This window comes from Trachurus trachurus (genome assembly GCF_905171665.1).
Source record: "Trachurus trachurus genome assembly, chromosome: 21".
NCBI classification, from domain to species: domain Eukaryota; kingdom Metazoa; phylum Chordata; class Actinopteri; order Carangiformes; family Carangidae; genus Trachurus; species Trachurus trachurus.
This window is the reverse complement of record NC_139899.1, coordinates 2,598,931-2,613,956: the sequence shown is the minus strand read 5'-3', so window position 1 is coordinate 2,613,956 and position 15,026 is coordinate 2,598,931. Positions and strand designations below refer to the sequence as shown.

General features: G+C 42.1%; 1 protein-coding gene across 1 annotated transcript in view; it reads right to left on the bottom strand.

Annotated features, from left to right (window-relative positions):
- LOC311004741 (inactive dipeptidyl peptidase 10-like) overlaps positions 1-15,026 on the bottom strand; it is a gene marked incomplete at both ends in the record, with an annotated part of 174,006 nt that overhangs the window by 50,393 nt on the left and 108,587 nt on the right. Inside the window, 2 exons of the mRNA XM_083996910.1 lie at positions 9,780-9,875; positions 13,460-13,571. Of these exons, the coding sequence (XP_083853036.1) occupies positions 9,780-9,875; positions 13,460-13,571 (208 nt within the window). The remainder of the gene's footprint in view (positions 1-9,779; positions 9,876-13,459; positions 13,572-15,026) is intronic.

Genomic DNA, 15,026 nt, shown 5'->3' with positions numbered 1-15,026 from the left:
CTGTAGCCTCTGCATATGGGCGCCTGTTCAACCCACTGAGCCATACGGCGCCCCTACCTGGTAAAATTTAAGAAAAGACAATAGACTAAGCACTAACTGCTATTTCACACAGGGATTGGACACCACTCCTGTAACACATCCAATCATCCGTTCACCACAACCTCCACCTGATGTGGACTTACAGTATATACTCCATCACTGGACTTCTACTTTCTGCTCCAGACATGGATAAGCAGAATATGGATGGATGACATCATTGTTTATGGACTATAATGCTTTTCTCCAAGGTATGTCATCTGGTGACGCCGTCCCTTGACAAAAGACAGTCTCTGTCCACACTGTCTGGAGGTCAGACGTCAGTGATAAACAGCTGGTTAAAGTGTGTGTGTGCCCGTGTTGTAAGCATCAGCTATACAGTATCTTTTATCTACATGCAACTATTGCAGGTTAATTAAAGCCCCTCCGACGAACTTTCATGTTGTGCCGGAATGAAGACTGCATTTCCCATGAGCTATAGCGTATTGTCGTGAAGACAATTATCTGGCTCGTGTGTCAGGGCTCCATACTAACCTTTTTGTGAGCAGTTTTAGACAAATTACTTTGGAAATGTATTTAAAATCCTTAAAGGATAATTACCGTTTTTTTACAATCTGGACCATACTTCTAGCATAGAATACGATCATTTGCTCACCGAGATAACTTATTATTATCAGAATGAGCCGCCCAGCGCTCAGAGATGACATCATCCAGGTCAGAGGTCAGTAGGTCAACATACAGACCCCGGATGTTGATAACAGCTAACCCCGGACTCAGAGGGGAGTAGCACTAGCATATCATAAAATATTGGTGAAATGAACGAGTTTCGCAGCAGATAACGTATTATTTAGAGGCTACATTCTGCTGCCCTATAGACTCACATTATACAGATATACGCGGCTCTCGGCTGGATCTAATTTCGTCGGAACGACTTGTAATGACACCAAAGTTATCTGGGTGAATAAATGATCACATTGTATGCTAGAAATAAGGTCCAGAATGTAAAGAAACGGTAATTATCCTTTAAGAACAGCCTCCAGCGGGACAGTGGAGCACCAGAGCAGGCTGACTTTATAGCCCAGGACGGGTGCTCAAGTGTAGGTGAGAGGAGAGTCGGGGCAGAGGAGGAGAACTGAGTCTCGGTCAGAGACAGACGTGGAGCACCAGGACCACTGAGGTTAGTGACACCAAGAAGCTTCTCACACTGTTTTCTTTTTCTCTCCATCTCGGTCTTCTGTCAAACTGCTCTGCTAGTCTCTGTCGGTGCATGCGCATAGTCGGTTGCAGTAAAACGCTCTGTCTCTCTACGGAAATGCTGGGCAAGTCGACCACTAAATAATAATATCAAAAAAATAACTATAAAGATAAAACAATATATTTATCGCAAATGGACACATTAACAAGTGTGGGTAATGATTCATCCACATTACTATGAGACTCTTTTATAACCAAAAGCAACCTTCCCTGGGTATCTTTAAATGTACTACAAATCAAAACAATAATTAATGAAGGTGACACAAGCCAAACATCTGATGATGAAGCCTACATTTAATATTTAATATGCACTAGACATCTTACACCACCCTCTTGCAATCACTTGTCCCTCTTAAGAAAACAACAGCCGGGGCTGACAGCCTCACTCTTAGATCCCTGCGAGGGGTTAAACAGGTCCAACATTAAGCTTCCCCTCAGGGGACAATATGTCTGACAGGAGAGAAGAAAACAGCAACAACAAAGACTCATTTAGGACGATCTGGGTGATCGGCACAGTGAGATTAAGCTTCAACTTTTAAGAGTGAAGACGCTGTCAGGAGGTGTCTGCAATAACTCCAGTCTGATCCCAGACCAGCCCTAGAGTCCGGAGAGGCCTGGTTTCTATTAAAGCAGCTGACAGGTCCAAATCATTGGGAGGTCCCCATCTCATGTAAATGTCAATGAATAAGCTCTGAGGCATCAATCTCAGGGAAGAGGCTGACACACCAGCAAACACTCAAAACACTTCTAAGTATAATGACAGGAAAATAAATATGAAAGACAGATGGATCGCTTGTATTCATCAGACGAAGAAATCCTCAGAAGGGCTTTTGTCATCTAGAAACCCCAAAACAAGCCACCGGTCCTTAGTGCATATTTTATATGCTGCACATGTATCAAATCAGTGGTTATATAAAACATTTTACAGCAAAAATAATTGGAAAATTGGGCAGCTGTCCTCCTGAGTTGACAACAGTTTCATCAAAAAATGCTCTGAGGATAAAGGTGACGTGTAATCTCAGCTGTGATTAAAAGTGTCGGAGCTACTCAGTGACTTGCCACTGCTTTGTTAGGGCAATAATTAAAAGAAATCCCCACGGTTCGCCAGTGTTGACACTGGTATCCAACTGATAAATTACACATCTCTAGTCCTTGAGCTTAATATTGTGGTGTGAAGAAAAGTTTGACAAAGTGGTATCAGAAAAATCTGCTGATGTTTCTTTTTGTTGACATTGATACATAGACAGAGACAGAGACTTTTGAGGATATACCGGTAAATTGGAATTTTATCCTGATCTGTTAACTTGTGATGGGGAAGAATAATATCCTCTGTTGCTCCATGGTTAGGTTTATCTTAGCTTGAGTTTAGTCAGAACAACTCCTCCAGAGAAAATGTTACCGTGTTACAAACCGGTGAAAGACGTGTACATGTAAAGCTGCAGAATGTCACCACAGATAATTTTTGGAGTTTAGAACATTGATTGACTTTAATTGTGTCAAGGCTTAATCAGCATGCACATTCTCCTTTGGGTGGTGCTGGGAGCAGATCCCCAGTCAAGTTCAACATATAAAATCAACACTTGCTCCCGCACTCACTTGAAGCTCTTTTATTTAGTCATTTAGTCAACGTTTCAGTCTATTGACCTTCATCACGACGCAGTGGTCCTGATGAAGGTCAATAGACCGAAATGTTGACTAAATGACGACTTTGGAGCACAAGGCCCTGATAGATTGTTATGCTATGAAGTTGTGACAAATAGCACCAATATATGTTCAAATGTGCTTCAGACAAACTTGGCACTTGTTTAGCACATGCTTTGGAAAAAATAACTTGTCAAAAATAACTTGTCAAATTCGTACAATTATATATTCCAACTTCCACGGTACTCTGGCTCTTTAGCTGTTAAGTACTCACGTTGACTATTTGCTAATGGTGCTGCAGGTAGTGTTTATTGGGTTTATCAGAGCTTCTTGCTGTTGCAGTTCTAATCAAATAGTGGAACTCATTTATTATATAGATTCATTAGACACAGACTGAAATAGTTCATGTCCTGTAATGATTATGTCTTACTTTTAATGAAAACCCCAAATTCTGTACTTCCTTCCTTTTTTCCCATCCCTTTTCCTTCCTTCCGTCCTTCGTTCCCTTCGCCCTTACTTCTTCCTTCCTTTTTGACCCAATTGACCTGATCTGTTCCCTGCCTCCATCTTTCTTTCCTTTCTTTTCCCTTCCCTGCAGCTTTGTTGAAGTTGTTGAAAGCACTTGAATATATGTGATTAATCCATTTCATATGATATAATGGTCGGCTACTCCTCAGCCACTGATATTTGATTGTTAAATTCTTTTCTCCTTGTTCAATTATTTACGTAAATTGACCGAGTACCGTTTCCTTTAAAAACCTCGATCAGTATCAGTATGAGCCTGAAGAAGCCACATGTGAAATGCGTTGGTCTTATACAGTATATACTATATATAAAAAGTCCAGTGTACAGTATGTTCCCACTATTTGTGGTTCTCTTAAATAGTCACAACTCTGTTCTGTAAGTTTTCACGTTTATTTATTTCACTTCAGAACAACTTAACAAGAAAGGAGATGTATTTTTGGATGAATCCAATCCCGTTTGAGAAAATCATTTCACGGAAAGACAAAGGGAATACTGTATGTCGTGCAAGGACTTTTACTTCTGGGACGAGCGAGCGAGGCAGGGGAGCGAGAGAGGAGAGAGGACGACGAGGCTGAGCGTGACTGAGAGGAGCCAACCTCAGCAGGAGGAGGGAGGACTCAGACAGCTTGACGGCAACAACACTGCAGAACAGACAGAGTGGAACCGTCCACCAGGACTCCCAAAGTAAAGGACTGTTCAGTGATAAAGAAAAAGTGAGATTTGATGTGTTATTTATGGCATTTATCAGTGGGAAAAGTCTTGGGAGTGAAAAAACAAACAAAACTGAAAGAAAAAACAAATGAGATGTTGTCCCAAACTCTCAGAGCATCCTAGAGATAACTGCTGAACATGGGAGCATATTCATTATAGTGTTCTTTGCAACACAGCATTCAAATGGGAAATACAACTAAATTATGTTGTTATATACTGTATAGGCAAGAATTCACTTAAATCATTGTTCTCTTATTGACCAACAACATTGTGTATCCTGGCATTATATATTAAATCCATATGATACGTAATCATTTCATGTGGAACCTGATCAGTTATTAGAAGTAAGCACAAAAGACCATTAAAGGACAATTCTGGGCAAATTCAACCTGGGGCTCTAATTTCTTAAAGCAGAAGTAAGCGATATTTTTGTGTTAATATAAGTCTTAAATAGTTCTATCTTCCGACAGCAATCACTTACATAGAGTGTTTGGACCGAAACACGGGTCTGTCAGTCACTCTGCTCTGCTCTGAGCTGAGGAGAAAACTTTTCTCGTATCCTACAAGTTTTATCCAATGAGGAGAGAGAACGGCATGCAGGGCTGTGTGTGCAGCCAAGGGATGCGCCTGAATGTGGTGACGTAGGGACGAGGACTGTTATGGTGCGTTCAAGGCAGCCCGTAACTCGTGTTTTTCCGACCTGTGAAGTCGTACCAGTTCGATCTGGTACGAGTTCACGGGTCGGAAGTTACGAGTGGCCGTTATAGTGACTTTCACAGGTAAAACAGGTCGGAAAAACACGAGTGGGTTGCCTGGAACGCTACAAAGTCGTAAGTTGTGACTTGAAGCTGTAATTTACGGTTTCAAAAGCCTACCTGGAACGCAGCATTAGCCAAAACGACCGGATCGCTTACTTCTGCTTTAATATTTTAGGTCTAAAAGAATGAATTTGAAGATTTTATTTTTAATGTCTCCTGTTTTTCAGTAGTTGTGTCTGTCCCCGCATCGCCATGGCAGCGATGAATGGGAGCTGACAACATTCCCGCTATTGAGGCTGTTTACATCCCTCAAAACCACTTTTTTCCCCCACAGACAGCGTCAGATGGCTATTCAGACATACTCAGGGGTTTGTTTACTTCAAGCAAGCCAACATGTTTGCAACCGGAGAGCTAATACAAAGTCTCACAAAGACTTGCGCGAACTCGCAAAGTCTCTCGTGAGAATCAAGTTGACGGCTAACTATGTTGTCGTCTGAAGCTCACCCATTTGTTTTATCAACAAAGAGGCACAACGTCTAGTGGTACAGTATAGTAAGTCTGAATATTGTTTATTCTGCCTGTAAACATACTGAGCGCGTCAACGACTCTCGTGAGACAGAGAGAGAATCCATCATTTAGACCTAAAATATTAGGAAACTAGAGCCCCAGGTTGAATTAGCCTGGAATTGTCCTTTTAAGCAACACACTTGAGCCCCAAATGTCTGGGGCCTCATTTATCAAAGAGGGTGTAAAACTGCTACTAAATTTATGCGTAAGGCGAAAAGACGAAAATGGCGTACACCCAAAATATTTACACCTTTTTCAGATCTATCAAACTGTGCGTGCACAACTCTCCGCAATTTCTCTTTGATAAATCACACCGGACCCAAGAATGGTGCACACGTGAACACACCTCTTACTCCGCCCCCGGAACGCCTAGACACAACCATATATGGTCTGCACGTGCATATTAAGTAGCCATGTGCGCTCTGTGGAGAGGCTACAAAGTGACAACGAGGCGGGCGGAGGGCGGGGGAAGGAGCAGAACTTCTCCGAAAGTGAGATACACGGCGACATCGGGCAATAAATCAGTCAGAAAAATGATCTTGCATTTTAATAAGCTACAATAAAAACAAAAACCTCCCAAATCTCAACAAAAGGGAGCAGAAAGAATAATAATCTTATGTAATCTGCCCCTTTAGCCCAGAAAATCTTTTTTTTTTCTTAACCTAGATGTTAAAACAATGTAAAGCAGGATTTCCACGATAGTTAGGCTACCTACCATTACTTTGCAGGCCTTTTTCCACTACACAGTTACAGCTCTACTGGACTCGGTTCAGGTCATTTTCCATTACAGCTGAGTCCTTATAGTTGTCACTCTTTATTCTCTCGTCAGCTCCAAACTCACGTGCACCTCGTTAACTCAGGTGACAGAATAAAAACAGTCTCAGTAGCTGCAGATCAGTGTGCGCTGCTGCCGATGTGTTTTTAAACTTGGCGGGTTTGATCCTTGTCAGACGTCACACCAGACTGTGTATCAAAAAAGCAAAATCCTCAATCTGCACTGTTCATCAATTAACGTATAGCCTAGTGTTATTATAGAGCGGGTTGGATTGCCAGCAGCAGTGGTCCACCACTACCACTAGCTTACTTACTTTAAAAAATCCTACTTTGCTCTTCTAAATGTAGGCTACTCCGCGCTCTGTCTCCCTCTCACACTGCAGTTCTCTGACTCAGCAACGGTGTCGCTAATTCCTCCTGTTCCTCAAAAAAGGTGTAAATCACGGTACGCCAGGGTCAAAATGGGTGTAAATGTTCGCACTTTTTCCCGTCAGGTTTTGGCTTGATAGATCCCAAATTTGGTGGAGAAAAGTGCGTACACACAAAACGGGGGAAAGAGCGTGTAAAAAAACGTGTATCCGCAATGATAAATGAGGCCCCTGGTCTGCTGCTGGTTTTTGTTGGAGCGCAGCCTCAGTAGTTGACATCATTTGAACAGTCAAAGACTGATGCTGTAATAAACTCTGAGATTAACTCACCACAGCCAACTGTGGTATTCAGACCACACACTAAACCTGCAAAAACATAATCAATAATCTAATTTCATTTAATTTAATTAACACTGACTGCAGCATCCGCCTTCGCTCAGCTCTTCATCAGGCTCGTGGAAACGTGCAGTGCTGAAAGCTTCGATACACACACACACACACACACACACACACACACAGTTTGCATAGTAATTAGTAACAGCTGGGTAAAATGGGCTTAACTTGTTCAGATAACCAGAATAACTGCAAATGTCAAAATGAGAAATGGGATGGAAGAATACTACAGAGCAATTTCTATAGAACATTTATTCATAACCAAAATTTACTCATAGTTTTCCCAGAAGTCATATTACAGGTAGAAAAAGACAAAAGTTCAATATGACCTCCGTTCTGAGATGATCCAGGGTCAGTTCAGACAACTGGCCGGTCGATTCAGACTGAAATATCTCACCAACTGTGTGATGGACTGCCATGATACTTTACACAGACATTCCTCTGATCGCCAGCTGATAGATTCTACCAACTTTGTTCAACCCTGACTTGGATCCAACAACCAGCTGGTCCAATAAAATATCTCATCTTGATCCATCATTTGCTACAGCCATCATTCATCAGTCTCTACTGTGCCCTACAGTTAACATTCTGAGCAGTTTACAACAGCTTAAAGAGGAACAAAGCAGGATTTTTCCCGTGGCTATGCTACATTTATACCTTAATATAATAATTATATAATTATACCTTAAAGGGATAGTATCATTTTTTTAAAGTGGGGTTGTATGATCTACAAATAGCCCCTAAGTACTTTAATTGCAGTAGAAGACTCTCTGCACTCCTCCCGTTAGCAACGCCAGCCCATAGTCCTGCCCATAGATTTACAACATACATGTTGTGAACAGACCCAAAGAAACGGCCTATTTTCACGGCCTAAAAGAGGTTTTACCTGAAAAAAAATACACGGTTCCATTGTTCGCTATAATATAATTTTTCCAGCCCTTCAAAGTGCAGGAAAAACACTGTTTTTATTTGGACCTAACCCACTCATGTATCCCTCCGCCCAGGGTTAGCGCCCGCCGATCAGCAGTTGGTTAGGTCCAAAGAAAAACTGCGTTTTTCCTGCACTTTGAGGGCTGGGCTGAAAACCAACCTTGCAACATCAGTGTAGTACCTGGTCGCCGCCCCCGTGTCCCAGCTCTTGTCTCTGCACACCGCGACACACACGCTCCGTAACCAGCAATCTTTTGTTTATGACAGTTAAGACTACACGTCGTAACATTGTATATGTTGTATAACCTTATCCACAGCTCCATGTATTTATTTTTCGCCTGCTTTGTTGTAAACAAATGCACATGGCGAGGTGGAGGGTTAGCAACACAGAGGAAAAAGGATCAGACTTGCATAGTTCCTCTTTAAAACTTTATTCATATTGTGCCATTAACCAGCTGTAGACTGTTAACAGAGGTCAAGGGTGACAAGGGTGTCCAAAGGAAGTCCATACAAAGATTACCGGTAGTTTGAACTCCAGATCACATCGCAGGACACATTTGGTTCAGGTGGATTAATCTACTGTCAGGTTTATGTATTTAGTCTGACTCGCTGACTCGTGTTGCAGGAGGCATTCTCTTCCTTTTTCCTTTTCCCCTGCCTTGAACCACTTTCAAAATATCCTTCACTACAGGAAACAACAATAACCTTCGGGAGGTTTTGATCGATACCTGAACAATGTATGAGTTGGCTGCTTGTTGCTTTCTCGTTGCAGGTAATCAGCCTTTCCATCGGCCTCCCTGAGTGAAAATCCTCCACCAAAACAAGCCATCCCCCAACACGACTTCACCACAATGTATCCTGGGTTCAGCATCACCCAATACGATTATGATTTGTTAAAACGCATGCAAAAAAAGCCAGTTGGATGATAACTGGTGCAGCTGGAGACTATGCATGTAAAGACTTAACTACAGACTTGGTCTTAAACTCTGGAGAATGTTTGAAGTTTCTCTGTGATCCTGCAGAACTTACAGGAATTAAGTTTTCATCAAAAAGCTCAAAGTTTGATAAAGTGCATTCAAAATAAACAACTCGCCAGCCCTCCTTTGATTCTTTCACATCTATTTTTTACTCTCCCTGTTTAAGTTTCAGTCTTTCATTTGTTGAAGATTTCCAGGGTAAAGTTTATTCTGTCTGGACTCGGAGAGCTTTTGATGTCCATGAGAAAGTTGGTCTGAGTTTGTACATTCAGACACTGTTGAACTCATGAGCAGTTCTCCTCATGAGTAAGAAGCAAAGTGAAAACTCAAAATCTAGATGATTTCACATGAATTCATCACCCAGCCTGACTTTCCAATCACCTTTTCTTTTGGAATATCTAAACTGCCAAAAACATTAAATGACACCCGATAAGGAAAGGGGGGCAGAGAATACTGTAAGTCACGGTGAAGTTGAAGATGCTGTACTGGGAAATGTGGATTGATTAGCTTGTTTGTTTCTTAATTTATCTGATAAAGGTAAAAATGTGTCTCAACATATCAGAAGTGAGTCAGTGTCTGGCTGTAGAGACACCCCAGCCACACATCATAACCCTCTCATGTAAAGGAACATGTTTGTTTGGTAAACACCCCCACAAAAATCACATCAATATTTTTTAGATTATTTTCAGTGAAAATGAAATGTAACAGTGGCTTCTGCGACTATATATACTATATCATATCATATCATAACATATCATATCATATCATACTCTGTTTTAACCATCATTCTTTTTGCCCCGACCTCATCATTCCCAAACCTTTTTGAGGCTATTTGATACACTCACCATTAATCCACTTTGCATCGGGGTCATGTATTTGGAACTCTCTTTGAAAGAGGTCATCCACGGTCAACTGTGAACCAAAGGGTTTCCCACTGTCATCTGGGGAAAGATAAAAATACAACAAGCAATCAGCTGTTAAATAATACAAAATGTGTTAAAGAGGAACTACTGTATGCAGGATTTCCACCTTAAAGGGACATTGTGTAACTTCTCCTGTTATCTATTCATGAAAAATCGATTATTTTGTTCAAAAGTCTGTTTTTCATTAATCAGTAATCCCCCCCATCAACAAAGTGAAGTGTTCCTTTCAGCTCTGAATTATCCGTTCATATCATTCATATCTACATGGAGCGGGTAAGCTCGGTGCTGGCTGCCATGTGGTGTCTCCATGTTTTTACGTTCAGTGGCAGCGTGACGATAGGAAACCACGGAAACTCAGCGGAGACACCGGAGCTGTCGGCTCAGGTGGAGGTGGCGTCTGTGAAAAGTCACCGTGGTAACGCAGTGAGTAGGAACGGAGCGTTACACTGATGCTGCATTCACGTGCAGTCAGGCAGACGGCCGTCGCTAACAAACCAGATGTCAGAGAAGTCCAGAGAAAGCCGGTAAAACGTGGGTCAGGTAAACAATACCACATCGCCATGACAACATATTGTCACGTGCAGCGGCTGTCGTCTGTCTGCCGTCTGCCTGCCGTCTGCCCAATTTCACGTGAATGCAGCATGAAAAATACGATTGAGTTGCTTGAGATATACTGTACAACGCTATGATGGGAGTAATTCCTACACAATGTACCTTTAACTCTGCTACATTTTTACCTTAATTAAACAACTTCAGAGTAATTGTGAAGGTTAAAAAAATGACTTGTATCTTGTTACAGGGAGAATGGAGGCTCTGTGTCTTTCACCTAGCGTCTCTTGGCAGAAAACCAACCTTTTAAGATCAGAGCCTCTGACCCGGGGTTCCAGCTCTCGTCCCCGCGGCACCGTGACACAAACGTGCCCCGCAACCTCTTATTTATGACAGATAAGACTTCACAAATATACACATCGTAACACGTATATTATGTATAAGTTCCACGCTGGCTTTGTTGAACACAAATGCACACGGGAGGAGGGTGAGCAAAATAGAGGAAAAGCGACTGGACTTTCATACGTAGTTCCCCTTTAAATTTTACACTTCAGCTACAAATAATGATTAAAAGTCACAGGATGAATTAATGCTGCATTCACATGGAGTCCGGCAGACGGCAGACAGCAGACAGCGCACCGGATGTCATGTCAGTGGACCAGAGAATGACAACAAAACTTGGGGGAGGCCGGCAAAGAATGTTGCCGTCCAACGTTAAAATATTTCAACTTTTGCTGTCCACCGCCACGGAATTACGCCATCACCATAGCAACATATTGTCAAGTGGGTATTGTTTTGCCGTCTTGCTGTTCTGTCGGACCTTCTGTTTGTTTTTCACGTTCCGTTCCGTGTCTGTAGTCCGTTTGCCGACTCCTGTCTGCCGGATTTCATGTGAATGCAGCATAAAACCTCTGAGTGTTGATCAGACATTCTGACCATATACATACAAACACACAGGATGGATGAGGTTCTGTTGGAGAGATAAAGGAGAAATATTTCAAATGCACCTGGACAAAGCTGCCTTTATGTTGTGTCGTACCTGTTCCACTTATTATCACCTCCTCGTCACATTGTCTCAATAAACACAACATGGTTTTAGTCACTTTCGCCACTCTCTATGACTACCCACTGTGTGCAATACAGTCACTCATTGTTGCAGTGAATTAATAAAAATGTTTATTTAGGCAGAACCAACTGGATAATTTATACAGGAAAAACAATTGAAGAAATCCATCAAGTTAAATTGTTTCACAAACACTGTTCAGCCCACGAGGCCTGGACGTGTCACTGGCAGCGGCTGGTTGACAGAGTTTTGTGCTGGTGGTGCTTTTCATGCATTTACCAAGATAAATATACCCACATGTCAGGCAGCGATAAGGGATCTTACAGTGTGCATGTGCATGTAGATCTGATAAGGAAGCGAGAAACATAATTGATCCACTTGGAAAACATGAGCACAAGTCTGTGGTGTTTTGAAAAGCCTCTGAAGTAGAAGAGGCATCTTCAGTTGACATGATATATAAAATTAATCTCTACAGACAAGACTCCAAACACCATGCACCCTGGAGAACCATAATGTATTCTTATATCATGTAAAAGGTCTCTTGCCCATGTCGTCTTTGATATTGAGGCAGCTCTAGGTTCTATACTGTTAAAGAATCAAAGCCTCAGTCCACAGAAAAATACAGCCTGTATTCAGGAAGAGTCTTAAAACCAGCTGTCAGGACTTCCTGTGACTGTGATGTCACAACAAAGCAGTCACTACTCTCAGCCATGCCAATCTCTGCCCACCATCCAACATTTAAGGATTTGCTCTCAATGTACCTGAAATGAGCTATATTTATTTTATTACAATTTTTCTACAGCACAGTGCTTTCAAAATGTATTTGAGTGAGCTGTGAGGTAAAGGATATGTAGGTTTGTTTGTGAGCAGTTCCAGGCAGTATCAGAGGAGCACAAAGGAGAAGAACTATGCAGCATATTTACCTCATGTTTCATTTTTACCTTCATTAAACAGCTTTGACTACATTAATACACACGTCGTAACATGTACTATATCGATCCAATGATTGATTATATATATTGTTGAAAACAAATGCACACGACCGGGAGGAGGGTTAGCAACACAGCGGAGAAGTGACCCCCAATGCTGGCTACTGGCTGGTATACAAGGTAAACAGGAAGTCATTGTCGAACCCGTCAAAATGTTTTAGATTAGTTAATTCAGACTAAATTTTTTTTTTTATGGAAAAGCTATACTTGTATTCTGCACCCCTCTAAACGCCCTGTGGATGTGGATTTTGAAAAAATATAGCTTTTAATGAGCATTCTATCACAAGCAACTCAATCGTATTTTTCATGCTGCATTCACGTGAAATTGGGCAGACGGCAGACGGACGACAGCCGCTGCACGTAACGGCATAAACAAGCCTCTATGTAAACAAGTGGTCCGTCAGCACGAGGCAAAACAATACACGTGACAATATGTTGTCATGGCGATGTCGTATTGTTTACCTGACCCACGTTTTACCGGCTTTCTCTCGACTTCTGTGACTAAAATGACATCTGGTTTGTTAGCGACGGCCGTCTGCCCAACTGCACGTGAATGCAGCATCAGTGTAACGCTCCATTCCTCCTCACTGCGTTACCGCGGTGACTTTTCACAGACGCCACCTCGACCTGAGCCGACAGCTCCGGTGTCTCCGCTGAGTTTCCGTGGTTTCCTACCGTCACGCTGCCACTGAACGTAAAAACATGGAGACACCACATGGCAGCCAGCACCGAGCTTACCCGCTCCATGGAGATATGAATGATATGAACGGCTAATTCAGAGTTGATGGGGGGGATTACTGATTAATGAAAAACAGACTTTCGAACCAAATAATCGATTTTCGTGAATAGATAACAGGAGAAGTTACACAATATCCCTTTAAGCCCTCAGGCTATGTGTGAAGCTGATAAGATGCCTTTTTAATCATATCAAAACATAGAGAATAAACCATAATGTGATGATCAATTTTTGGGAGCAGATTGACAAGGCCCCCCCCCCTCACCTTTTGACAGCAGAACAATGGCCATTCCAATGAGTGAGAGCACCAACACGATGACCAACAGAGAGATGCCAATGCCCTTCCAGTTCCTGTCTGGTCCGATGGGCCCGACGTCCTACAAAACAAAAGACAGATGATGTAAATATCATATCAATCATGTAGCCAAAGCCAAAACAGCAGCACAGGAAAAGAGAAGGGGGGGAAATGTGAGTGTCTTCTATCAGTGTGTCAAGCTGCTGAAGTCTCCTTAAGCAAGAGAAAAACCAACTGTAAGCCTTTTATGCTCAAGAAGCTCAGCGGGGGTTGACTGAGCCACACTTGGTCAGGGGTCGAGTCAGGCTGTGCAGAAATCTGAAGGCACAAAGAGGCCGCAACCTCCCCCCCTTCACACGCTAATAAAGTAGTGGTGATAGTTCCCACTGTGCTCTGCAGCACTTTGAGCTTAAGTTACTGTGTCCCTAAACACATCAACCCACAAGTAGAGAGTATAGACTGCTGTATACATTCATATATACACTCTCTCTCTAATCTGACTGTTTGCTCAGAGGGGGGATATAGTGTAGGGTAGATGACATTTATAGATGGAACTATGGATGGCAATTTTGTACACCCAAGTACTGACTGAAAAAAATGACTCCATGTCTTAAAGGTGTTCAGAAATGGCTGTTTGTCCTGTTTGTCACGCCGAGTTTCCACGGGTTGCCGCACAAGTAAGGAAAACGAATTTGATTGGTCGTTATCGAGCGGGCGGGATATTCAACCGAGCTCGGTGTGTGTGTGTGTCTCTCAGACGTTTGATTGACGGATGACAGATCCAATATCAGTGGCTGATGAATCGTGAGCAGGGTGATGCATTCGTGCGCCTGCATTATCCAAAAAAAATAAACATACTATACTTTCATCCCAGATTTACTCGAAAATAGATTTTTGCATAAAGTTTGGGCTACATCGTCTAATAGATGAGTTATTACACTAATGTTAGGACCCACAGTGGGCTCAAATTCTATTTTCTTTTCTGTACACCTTTAAGGCAGAAGAAGAATTTCCTAACTCGATTCAAAACACACCACACACATACTGTAAAACACCTGACTATGTTGTGATTATGTAGTGATTGTGACTGGAGCAAAGGTAATGTAGTATATAATTCAATTCAATTCAATTCAATTAAACTTTATTTATAAAGCGCATTTCATGCACAAGGCAGACTCAATGTGCTTCACAACAGGTATAGTTATATAGAAATCAATTAGAAATCGAATAGAAAACAAGAAGAGTGCAAGTAAACAATCATGTCATCTTCAGCACCTACACACTGACACAATCACATATGGACACATGCACACACACACACACACACACACATACACACACACACAGTTCAGCAGAATGCTGTTGAGAAAAGATGTGTTTTTAATCTGTTTTTAAAGATGGCTACTGACGTGGCATGTCTAACTGTGTCAGGCAAGGTGTTCCATTTTCGTGGCGCATATACACTAAAAGCTGCCTCGCCTTCTTTGGATCTGGTGCGAGGAATGAGTAAGTTGCCACTGCCTGTTGACCGAAGTGT